Source organism: Peromyscus maniculatus, chromosome 4, assembly GCF_049852395.1.
Source record: "Peromyscus maniculatus bairdii isolate BWxNUB_F1_BW_parent chromosome 4, HU_Pman_BW_mat_3.1, whole genome shotgun sequence".
NCBI classification, from domain to species: domain Eukaryota; kingdom Metazoa; phylum Chordata; class Mammalia; order Rodentia; family Cricetidae; genus Peromyscus; species Peromyscus maniculatus.
In genome coordinates, this window is record NC_134855.1 from 30,288,463 (window position 1) to 30,300,838 (window position 12,376).

The 12,376-nt window shown below is 44.6% G+C and overlaps 1 protein-coding gene across 2 annotated transcripts; it reads right to left on the minus strand.

Moving 5' to 3' along the window:
• Window positions 1–1,881: 1,881 nt before the first annotated feature.
• Rbm43 (RNA binding motif protein 43) lies at window positions 1,882–11,821 on the minus strand. 2 transcript variants are annotated; one of them, XM_076569444.1, is made up of 4 exons: window positions 11,700–11,821; window positions 7,163–7,352; window positions 3,694–3,773; window positions 1,882–2,875 (listed from the first exon to the last, which is right to left on the minus strand). In XM_076569444.1, exons 1-4 carry the CDS (start codon window positions 11,700–11,702, stop codon window positions 2,126–2,128), a joined length of 1,023 nt encoding a protein of 340 aa, XP_076425559.1. In that variant the 5' UTR covers window positions 11,703–11,821; the 3' UTR covers window positions 1,882–2,125. The 2 variants fall into 2 exon arrangements, with proteins under 2 accessions (XP_076425559.1, XP_015848526.1); XM_015993040.3 differs by lacking the exon at window positions 11,700–11,821 and adding an exon at window positions 11,308–11,602.
• Between the last annotated feature and the right edge of the window lie 555 nt (window positions 11,822–12,376).

Sequence of the window (12,376 nt, forward strand, 5' to 3'; positions counted from 1 at the left end):
TTTACCCCAAAAACCATCTCTCCAATCCTAGAATAAACATTTGGCTCTTGACAAGGAAATAAATTCCTGAGGTCCAGGGTTGACTACTAGAGGCTGAATATTTGTCCTCTTAAGAACTCGTATGTTAAAAATTCTAATCCCAACGTGATGTTATGGTTTGGTTGTAAAATACTCCCGGAAACTCCTATGTGGACGGCGTGGTCCCCAGCTGAGAGTGCGATGGACAGCTCCTAAGTGTGCTATTGTCAACACAGATCAGCTGATGAGCTCATAACTGAGTGGACTATCAGAAGGTAGGACCTAGGTGGAGTCAGTGGTGATGTTCTTTGAAGAGTGGAGAGTAATGCTGTCCCTAAACCTCTCCTGTCTCCTTTGGCTTCCCAGCTGCCATGAGGCAAGCATCCTAGTTCTGCCATCCCCTCCTCACCACAAGGGTGCCTTGGCACAAGCCCAGCTATGGGGTCAAGTAGCCATGGACTGAAATTGTAAGCCACATTGTATCTTTCCTTCCTGCGAATTTACTCAGGCATTTTGTCACAGCCACAGGAACTTAACACAGACAGTATTTGGAGACGGGGCCTTGAGGGGAGTGACTGAGGGTATTTGGAGGCGGGGCCTTGAGGGGAGTGACTGAGTCATGAAGAAGAGCCCTCCTGATGGAATTAATGTTCTAAGAGATGGAGGAGCGTTCTTGCATTCTCCCAGGAATAGGGCCCTTATCATGGCCCAACCATGGCTGCACCCTGATCTTGACTCCAGTCTTGAGAACTGTGAAAAATGCCTATTGTTTAGATCATCCTGCAAAACCTTTTACAGCAGTCCGAACAAATGAAAGCATTCTTTCACTTGATTGATCACGTCCTCTGAGGCACAAATCTTGTTCAGACTGACATAGTCTCATTTGTCAAGTTTAGGAATTGTTGTCTGCATTTTGGTGTCAGAAATATTGTAGGGAAACAGAAATGATTTAAACATTTGGGATTTAGATGGCAAAGGAAAATAAGGACAAAATCGATTTTGTTGTATGCTCTACTGATAGTTAAAATAATCATAATCATGTTTGTCCACCTTAAGAGGAACAGATACAGTTCTATTATTTATTACACCAAGATGAGCTCTGCAGAGCTCCATTATGCAAAATTGCCTTACTCTGGGGCTAACTTCAAGGGAATCATAGACCTGGAAACAAATCACTACAGCTTTTCTTTCTTTGTCTTTATTATCGTGCTGTTCAAGTAACAGCATTTGAGGAATAAGATCACAGATGCTCAGAATGCAGATGATCCTTGCTTGGCTCAATGATGGTTCAACTCACAATTTAATATTACTGTAAGTTTTACTTTATTATGGTGCAAAAGGAGTACATGGTCAGTACTTCAGACACTCAATCTTTTCCAGGCTAGTGACGCACCACGCAATGCTCTCTAGCAATGCTGAGCAGCAACGGTGAGCTCTAGCTGTCAATCAGCGCAGCAGCCAGGGTAAGGAGTCATTTCTCTGCCACAGACAGTGTAGCAAAGTAAGGATGTTCTGCAAGTTACATGGGTTAAAGGCACTTTTTTGACTCACCATGTTTTGAAATTACAACACGTATCTGACTGGCATACCGTTGTAAAACAAGAATTGTCTACAATAGCAAGCACACAAATTTCTCCAAAGATTCCTTACAATTCTAACAGAACCACCACTTTCCCAAGTGACCCTAGGCAACATTCTAATGCTGTGGGGAGTAAATACAAACCCTGAGAACTTAGCAACAGCACGGTAATCATACAAACCTCTGTCAGCGGAAAAACTTCTTTTCCTAATAATTTGGAGTTGCAGGAAAAGTGAGATTTCTTCCAAGTTTAGTGAGGGTTTTTTTTGTTGTTGTTGTTGTTGTTGTTTTGTTTTTCAGTTTGATTTAGGTACTTACTATTTTTGTATTCAATGCCAGGCCCATTCCTTGTCAGCTGGGTAACTTTGGATAGTATTTTAATTTCCCTAAATCCTACCTTCTTCTCCTATAACATGAAGACAATGATACACACAATAAAATCTGGATGAAATGAGGGGCAAGCACAGTCACTTCTCAGTTAGGTAGAAAGCGACCATGACAACTGTGGCTGAGACCTCAGGTGACCTTTTACCCTGCGGATTTCATGAGCTCTGTCTTAAACAGGAACGTGTCGGATGAAGGTCCTATAATGTCGATATGTGTGTGGTGAGGATTAACCAAAACTCCAAGATATCTGTAACGCAGCTGTTCACAAGCCTGCTTAATCTTTCTTTTCTCTCTCTCTCCCCTTCCTTCCAAAACCAGTGTCTCTTTTCTGAGCTCAAGGTGGAGCCCCTGGGCCCACTCCTCAATGAGCTCCTTCACGTGTCTGATGCCGCTAGGGCGAGACCCACCGTGAGCATCTTGCAGACAAATGGTGGTGACGTCACCATCCACGCTCTCCTGACACAGGATCCGGTATTTGTTCAGTGTTAGTTCATACAACTCACACTTGTGTTTCAGGTAAAGGAAAACATCTGTATCAAGCACAAGCGTCGCTTGGCTTCTGGCAGACTCAGGTACAGAGGTCCCAAGTGCCGCTGCAGAGGTCTCCCTGCCCTGTAGGACGCCTCCAGGGTTCTGTCTACTGTGATTTCTCCTCTTGCCGGCATCCTCCTTCCTGTTGCTTTCTGAAGCGGAGATGGCTTTTGCTATCAAAGCCTGTTTGAGCTTCATGATAGCCAGAAATGAACCTTGCACGGAGATTTTCCCACTGGGTCCCAATGGGCTGAAGTTTAAAGCTGGGATTTTCTTTTTCAGGTCCGTTACCAAGCTTTCTAGTACGATTTGAGTCCGAAAAATAGACAGATCAAGAATAGCCATCACATAGTTGAAGACCTAAAATGAGAAAGGGAAAAGTCAAAACAGCATAGCCTAGTGAGCAAGCAGTGGAACACCTGGGTTTCTGCCATCCAGGCAGCACTTGCTCTAAGTCAGGCCTGAAAGGCGCGCGGGGGGGGGGGGGGGGGGGGGGGGGGGGGCCACCGCCCATGCACAGACTTCCCTTCCCATTCCCAGATTCTCACTCTAGGTCACTCCTTCAGAGAGTCTACACTGCACACTGTGGAGTCACAGCCCACAACACACACACACCCAAAAAAGGCTGTTTGGAAACACAGTGCTTCTCAGAATCCATATATACAAACATGCGCACACACACACACACACACACACACTATTGGCATATGCTCCATAGACAGACATCCCCAGGGTCAGGCCTGCCCTACCTCTCTCTCCCAGATGAAATTTCAATAGCTGGCTATACCAGAAGCCCAGGTTCTCTAGAGAATATATATGGAAGCTAATACTTCGGATTTTAACTTTCATTCTTACTCCCACCTTCCCTGCTCCTTCAAAGTTCCTTTTTAATATTCATCCTAATTGCCCCCCGACCATATAAAACCTTTAACCCACCCATTATCCGCAGCAGCACAGAAGCTCACCATTGCTTTAAAGGCATCATGCGACGCACACATATGTTGAAATATAAAAACGACATTTCTAGAGGCAGCTTTTGCCTTTGAGAACTGAGACGTTCCTACTTTCATCCCTAAGAAGTCATGGGGCAAGAGCACTTTGTGTGTCTTTATACACCAAAGACTTCCCAGAAGAAAGGGACCCAGGCCTCAAAACACACCCTAGGTCCCCACACTCACCTTTTCACTGAACGGAGAGACGGTGAGCTGAGGCTTTGAGGCCAGGGAGCGTTTCTTTTGTCTGATGACATTCTGTGCAACTATGGAAACATTAGCAACAAAAGTATTTGTGACCTGGCACACCAATAATTACCTTAATTTACAAAAACGGAGACATTCCATTGTTCAGAAGGTGAGGTTTTTGCTACATTTTTCTTGTAAACCTAAGATTCAAATAACTTTTCTCTTGTGCTCGAACACACTAAAGTTCACCATAAATGTGTTAATAGTTTCCTAGTCCTATTTTTAAACACACATAAGCACATACATGAATAAAGAAACAATAACCTGAGTCAATCCCCCACGCTATCCACTCTAGTCAGAGAAAGGCTGCCTTGGAGAACTAATCCTCAGCCCTCTACTCAGAATACAATGGCTCCCACCCCTAACCAGAATACAACCCAGAACCCTTGCCTGGACCCTAGGCTACTCAGCGCACACGGTCCCAGCTCCCACTCCACCCACATCTCTTACTCTGTGCTGTGGGATAATCCTTCTGTACACTGTGAATGTATTACTCTCATTTGCTAATAAAAAGCTGATTGGCCAATAGCTGGGCAGGAAGAGATTAAGTTTGAGAGCCAGACCAGGAGAATTCTGGGAAGAGGAAGGGCAGAGTCAGAGAGTCACGGCAAACACAGAGAAGCAAGAAGAGAATGTTGTACTGAGAAAAGGTACCAAGCCACATGGCTAAACATAGACAAGAAATATGGGTCAATTTAAGTGTAAGAGTTAGCTAGCAACAAGCCTGAGCTATCAGCAAAGCATTTACAATTGCTATAAGCCTCTGTGTGATAATTTAGGAAGCAACTACTGTGTATTTGGAAACAGGCGGTAGGGACAGGACGCATCCATTTATAACTCTGCCCATGCACATTCCACTCCTGCTACAATGGGCTCCTTTCTGTTGCCCCAAACATTCATTACACTTCCCGTTCCCTCCTTACCACACTCCCCACCCCAAGCTAGCCAGAATTTTTATCAATCCTTCTTTTATCCTAGAATGTTCTTCCCCTTTATCCACATGAATCCATCCCAACCTTTTACTCCCCAACCCTACCTCTTGCTTCATTCTGATCTTTACTCAATTGTCACATAAACAGAGTATTTTAGATCTGGGAACATAGCTTGTTGGTACAGCACATATCTTGCAAGGATGAAACCGTGGGTATTATACCCAACATGCCTAGTGGATGGCATGTGATGTGATCCCCAACACACACACACACACACACACACGCACGCACGCACGCACGCACGCACGCATGCACGCACACGCACACTCACGCACACACACACAGTGTTTCCCAACTAGATCTAGTAGTAGCTTGTAGTCCCAACTGTTAGGGAAGTAAAGCCGGAGTATCTCAGTTCAAGGCAAGCCTGAGCAACTTGGTAACATCATGAAATTCCATCTCCCCAGAGAAACTAAAAAAAGGGTCTAGAGAGATGGTGCAGCAGGAAACAGTGCTTACTTCTCCAGAGGAACTGAGTTCAGTTCTCAGCACCCACATCCAGTGATTCACTATCTCCTGTTATAACTCCAGCTCCAGGGAATCCAGCTCCCCCTTCTGGCCTCCTCAAGCACCTTTACACACACATGATTGTGGTGATATTTTATTTGTGCTCTAACAAATAAAGCTTGCCTGGGGATCTGAGGAAAAAGCCAGCCACTATATTAATCATAATGGTAGCATGCACCTTTAATGCTAGCATTCAGGAGGCAGAGATTCATCTGAATCTCTGTGAGTTCAAGGTCACAATGGCAACAAAGCCAAGCATGGTGGCACACTCATTTAATCCCAGCACTAGTTGACCACAGAGGTCTGGAAGTCTGTACAGACAGACAGGAAATGATAGAGCTGGGTGGAAAGAGGAAGTAATGTAGCTGGGTGGAGAGAGGAAGTAAGATGGCAGGGCACAGAAAGGTATATAGGTGTGAGTATACAGGAAGTAGCTCTCTTAGGCTGAGGATTTCCTAATGGTAAGAACTTGTGGCAGGCTTATCTTATCCCTCTGATCTTTCAGTTTTCACCCCAATATCTGAGTCCGAGTTTTTTATTAATAAGACCATTTAGCAATTCATGTTATGCATGACTTTCATATACACACATACATGCATAAATACATACATACCCACACATTATAAAATGAAAATAATACAAATAAATTTTTTAAATAAAATATTAAAAGAGTAAAAGAAATTTCCCTATTCAGTCTACCTAAAACATTGCCACCTACCACTTTATCTCTTTACTATTATTTATGCTTTTTCATAGCATTTATATGGTAATATATAAATAACTGTAAACAAATATATAAATAAAGCACAAACAGATTATACATCTGTTGACCTAATAAATGTTCATTCCCATTGATACATACTTCATGAAAACAAAAAAGCCTCCTATTCCATTCACAGTATGTTCTCAGCGCCAAGAGTAGTGTCTGGCAATATTCAGCACATAAAATATCAACTTAAACAACGACTGTCATCCCTTTAAAAATATGAAGAGCCCTTGTCCCAACCCCATCCCTGAGCATGGCCATTGACAAGGAATGGCTTAAGCTCTTGGAAACAGCCAAAGGTTACTGCTGGTCCAGTATCTGGGATTTCTAGACCTTTCCTTACCCCTCAAACAGAGCAAGAACCTTCTCTTTGCTAACACACCAGCATGGAACTTTCACCCCTGAGGGGTTGGCCTGGAGAATATTCTCTGGCAGTCTATTCTACTTGGGTCAAAGCCTAGAGGACTGTGCCTCCTCCAGGCTGGAGAAACAGCAGCCAGCTGGTTGCTTCAAGGTGAGGTGGGAGGCAGAATGACTCAGTCCTACTTCAGGTCCAGGCCACAGTTCTCAGATCAACTTTACCAGGAACAAAGCAGATTCCTTATTAGAATGTCTGCTTGAGAGTGTGAGGGATGAGAAGCAGAGAGTAGAATTATATTCTTGTTGCTACCTTAATTTTACCAAAGAGGTTATATGTAGCCAGTAATGGTGGCGCACGCCTTTAATCCCAGTACTGGGGAGGCAGAGGCAGGCGGATCTCTGTGAGTTCTAGGCCAGCCTGGCCTACAGAGTGAGTTCCATGATAGCCAGAGCCACACAGAGAAATCCTGTCTTGGAAAAGAGAGAGAAATTATATGTAATTTAAGGGTTTTTTTTCTCACATGTTCTATATTTGCCTCCCAAGGTATATATACAGAAGCAAAATACTTTTTAAAGCCTCACAATTTTCCAGAAACTCACACTTTACCATGAACCATTTTCATATATTTTTGTAAATATGAGACTGGCCACTTTTCAGAGTAGAGTAATCTTTAATGCTACTTCAAACTTGACCAATTCCATGAATCATTTTAACAGTATGAAATTTTAATTTCACCAGGAAAAGGATTTCAAAGAATATAAAATTTTGGTTAAGAAATACCTTTCTTTTCTTTGAATATGACATATGCAAGTCCTTTGGTTCTTGATGGATATATCACCTCTTCCACGTGTCCACCCTCATCTCGGAAGTAACGCTTCACTAGCTGGTCTTTGGAAAGGCTAACTGGAAGACCAGAGACTACAATCGTTCTCTCAGAAACTGTGGGGTCTCTGATCTTCAATGCTGAAGCCTGTAGAAAAACAGTTAGATGCTGTTTAAATGTGAGTCACCATCACATCAGTGAGACACAATGGCCTTTCCACAAAGGCAGCTAATGTCTGCCTCATTCCATCTACCAATAGAGACCTTAGTCAAATCTGAGAGTTATGCAGACTACTAATAATTAAAAAATAATAGTTAATATTTGATTTTAGAAAGGCCCAAATAATAGAAACTGTCACCAAAAGAAAAAGGGGGGGTTGCTCTTTTGAGATGGGGTCTTATTATGTAATCTTAGTGTAAAGAGTCTTTTTCTGTCCCACCAGCCAGCTCCTAAATGATGACACTGAGATTTCTTATTAATTATAAAAGCTCGGTCTATATCTTAGCCTGTCCCACTAGCTCTAATAGCTTAAATTGACCTGTTTTTATTAACCTGGGTTTTACATTGTGGCCTTTCACCTCCCTTTTGTTCTGTATGTCCCTTCATGTCTCACTGGTGTCTCCTCTGTGCCTCAATTGTCTCCTCCTACTTCCTCTCTCTGCCCAGAAGTCCTGCCTACACCTTCTGCCTAGCTATTAACCATTCAACTTTTTATTACACTAAGCACAGCAACACACCTTCACACAGTGTACAAATATCCCACAACACCTTCCCGAGACATCTCTGTAGTTTTGGAGCCTGTCCTGGAACTCGCTCTGTAGACCAGGCTGGCCTTGAACTCACAGAAATCCACCTGGCTCTGCCTCCCGAGTGCTGGGATTAAAGGCACCACCACCACCACCACTCAGCTCTCTATTCCTCTTGAATCCACGCCTCCTTCACACCTTCATTTATCTCCCACCCTGAGTTAGGAAAGTGAGTCTATCAGCCTCTCCCAAGATGTGCACGGTTAACCCAGGCTAACGCAGCAACATTCAGACATAATCTGTCTTAATCAGCTGAGGGAGGACAAGGTCTCCTGAGCTGGACTGAGGATTAGCAAACTGCAGGGGAGCTTTGGGCTCTCAAAGCAAGGATTGTATCAAATAAGACTCCTCTGGGGGAGGAGCCTGCTTCTGGCCTCCCAGGAGGAGGACAGATAAACGGTCTGTGCACACACATTCGCCTTAAAAATGAAAGTAAAAGAACAAAATTAGTTCACTGGTGCAGGAGATTTCAACCAATTTCAGGGAGTCAACAATACACCAAGGTATATCTAAGAAGGAGACAGAAGAAATGAACCTAGAACAAGGAAATGGGGGGTTGTGGGTAAAGGCGACAGTCTGCATAAGGGGACCCTCAGGTGTGAAAAAAGGAACAAACACAATAGGTCATGATGGCTACTGGTAAAGCAACTGCTCCAGCTTGTTCTCCACACTGTCTACCCCCGACTTAAACACACAAAACCCAGAGTAACGGACACTGGTGCAAAACCGCAGGAAAACACTGAGGACCATTTTACTTAAGAAAAAAATTAACTCTCTAGAGACCAGTTAGCCTGGGCACACAGGAGCACTGCCCCCTCTTTTCTGGCATTTGAAGAGGCTCCAGCCTACAGATCATTAGCAAACTAAATCTTAAGTCAAAGGGGGAAATAAAAAAGGAAAAGAAATTTTGACTGTCCCTAGAAACATTTCCCTTTATGTGGAAAAGGACAATTACACAGGACATGAGATCAAAAGAGAACAAAGAATTTTAGTATACAATTAGACCCTGCTGGCGTAGTGTTTGTTCTTAGAATGCACTACTGTTGAGTTTTAGACCAAAAGTGCTAAGTCTTCAAAATACCAAAAATTTTTAAATGGCTACAGAAAACAAAGAAATATTCAACGCTGTCAATGTAAGAATAAAGCCAGTATTAACAGAAACTAAGGTGGGGGGAACGACAGGATTACATTACAAAGAATCATGTGATGTTATACACAGTTTAAGTGTGTTATAAAAGTTACAAAAACAGCCCAAAGAAAAATTTTAAGTGAGGTTCCAGTACAGCTTTCACAGTTGAAAAGTGGAGAAAGCAATCAGACGTTCCCCTCATTTATTATAGCAGAATTCAGAAACTGACTAAGGCAATGGTGATGGCCCAAAGGATTCATGTTCTCAGAATCCCTGCTTCATCCAGTTGTAGATACAAAATAGGATGGCACACGAGCCCCTTCCTAAGGACATTGTGGTTTTAAGTTTACGATGTATGCATGAAGTTCTCGGCACATATACCTATCACTTAAGCCACTAACAAAAACAGTATTAATTAAACATATATTCCACATCTGTCAATATGTTGGGTACTAGAAGTGGCAAGCAGAAGAAAGAAAACTGTTGTCCTGAAACTCTGTTTCTCTCCAAAAACATGCACTGTAGGGGGGCTGGGAAAATGGCTCAGCATTTAAGAGTCCTGTGGGCTGCTTTTCCAGAAGGCCTGTGTTCAATTTCCAGCACCAGCATGGTGGTCCACTATCGCCTGTAACCCCAGTTCAAAGGGATCTGACACCCTCTTTTGGCCTTTGAGGACATCAGGCATGCATGTGGTGCACATATATACGTGCAGGCAAAACACACACACACACACATAAAATAAAATAAATTTAAAAATAAAAATGTACTGGGTACTCTTTCTGTCATGGAGAAATTCTGACCGTCACTTGAAATATTTCCCTTTATGTAGAAAAGGAGCTTCATACATGACAGGAGACCAACAGGTCTCTACAATTGTGCGGAAGGAACTTCTAGCACCTGTGTGAGGAGACAGACATGTAAGTCATTCCAAAGGAGTTCGGTTTGCATGAAAGAGGACTCTTTACTGTTCTACAGAAGGAAACAGAACACCTCATCTGAGAACACAGATCACCCCTAGTAAAACCCTAAAACTATAATAAATGCCATTCAGGATTAGGAAGCAAGACTAATTCTGGCTAATGTCCAAAAGAGGCTCCATAAATGAGAGGCCTTGAAGGCTGAGGTAGAACTGGAACTGATGGAGCAAAATATCAAGTAAAGGAAGGTCTCAGCCCACCAAATGGTGGTGGGGGGGGGTGATCATTGCTTGTGCTTACAGAATACAAGACAAAGGAAGACCCCCGAAGATAAAATGCTCAAAAATACAAAAAGTAAAAACTTACTGGCTGTATGACAGGGAAGACACTGTAATGGGAATAAACGATTTGTCTAGAAGGTGCAGTAAAAAGATGAAATACATCATTGGAGCGTTCCTTCCCTCTAGTCCCCAGAGGCTTAATGCAATTCTCCCAAGATTCCCTTGGGTGGGGGGAGGAATGACCAATGGGACTTTCAGATTTCCAGGGAAACTGACTGACGTCCTGCCTTCTAACTCTATGGCATTCTGACAGCCCACACCAGCCTCTGTGGTAAATGGCTGGAGAACCACCATCTTTCCTGCATTTATCAACATCAAAGAAAAAAAAAAAATCCATGTAAGCTCAGGAAACATCCACACCTCATCAGCACGAATGTGTTTCTTAATTCGAGTGTCTACGCAACCTTTATCTTTAGAATCAAAGAAACTCCCTGAGCCAGGGTTTTTGTAGACCTGGTTTTGCAAGACCTCACTGCATTCTGTGATCTTGTGAACCACTTCGACGCCCTGTGTCCTCTTTAGCTCACTCAAGTCTGAGGACATGTGGCTGCTCGTCTTCTCCTGGAACCAGCTAAGAACAGAGTTATCGGTCTCCTCTGTGCACAGTCAAGAAGAAAAACGAGTATCCCGAAGAAAGACAAGTTATTCAAAGACTTTGAAACAAGGCAATGTCAGCAGAGACACGAGGCTGATGGCATTTTACCGTTTCCATGCTCTATATCAACAGACTCTGGTGCAACGTAAAACTTACTTTTTAAGTAGGACACTAAGAAGAAATATTTTACATACTGTTTGAGTCTCTATTTGCTTTTCCAATCACCTGTCACCAGGTAACACACACACACACACACACACACACACACACACACACACACACACACACACATCAGGTGAAACATACATACTCACGCATGCATGGCAACTGCTCCAAAACATCTGGGTCTCTAGACAAAAACCCAGGGCCCTGAGGAAAGGCCTGGCGTGGAGACAGAGACCGCCGTCCAGTGCCGTCGGTTTGGACCCTTCTTGCTAGCTCCTTCCAATAGTTGGCTATGGGTCACTGTCCTCTTCCTCATCCATAAACCACCTTTCTCAGTACGGCCCTAACCACCTTCCGGAAAAAACCCGGGTGCCCCTTGCCATTCCGCCAGGAGTGAGAAAGGCGCCCGTGTCCCTACGCGTGGGAGCCAAGCCTGCCGCACCCGCGACGGCCACTTCGGGGCGCGCGATCACGCGGGACACGTGCTCCGGGGACCCTGGGCGCGCCTTCCCGCACCCCGACCCCGAGGAAAGCAACTTGCCATGGCGCGGAGGAGAAGCTCGGGCAGCGGGCGACCTAAAGCCAGTGGCGGGCAGGTTCCGCTTTCACTTTCCAGTTCCCGTCGCCCGGGAGACGGAGCGCGGAAGGGCGGGGTCCTGCGCCCGCCGCCCCGCTGGGGAGAGCTCCGGGCCTGTGCTGCTCTTGCGCGGGATGCCCAGCGGGCATCTGGATGATTCCCGGACCGGGCTCCGTGCACTCTGCTCTCTCCAGCTCTTTCTCAAGCAGGGTCTCTCCCAGCACCTTCCCGCCGGCGGGGTCCCCGGCATCCCAGCTCAGCACCTGCGGAGTGCGGAGCACAGCCGCAAGGCACGATGCTGCCCACCCAACTCACCACCGAGCCTCCTCGCTGAGGCCTGAGACAAGGGAAACCTAGCGCGGGCCTCAAAGTGAAACTAAAGAAATACGAAGAAAGGCAAATGGATGGCAGAGCATGATCTCCTTTGTAAAGAAATAGAAACTGAAATCATGAGATACCAGTTTTCAACCAGTCTGCCCAAATTAGCAGATAACCGGATGTCAGCACAAGCTGGTTTAGGATTTGGCCCTCTGTCGGAAACTCAGAATACAGGTCCCCACAGTGCAGCATTTTAGCATGCCCTGGACATGAAGAAGCCTTCTGACCCCTTCCCAGGCTCACCTCTCTCCTGAATCTTTGCT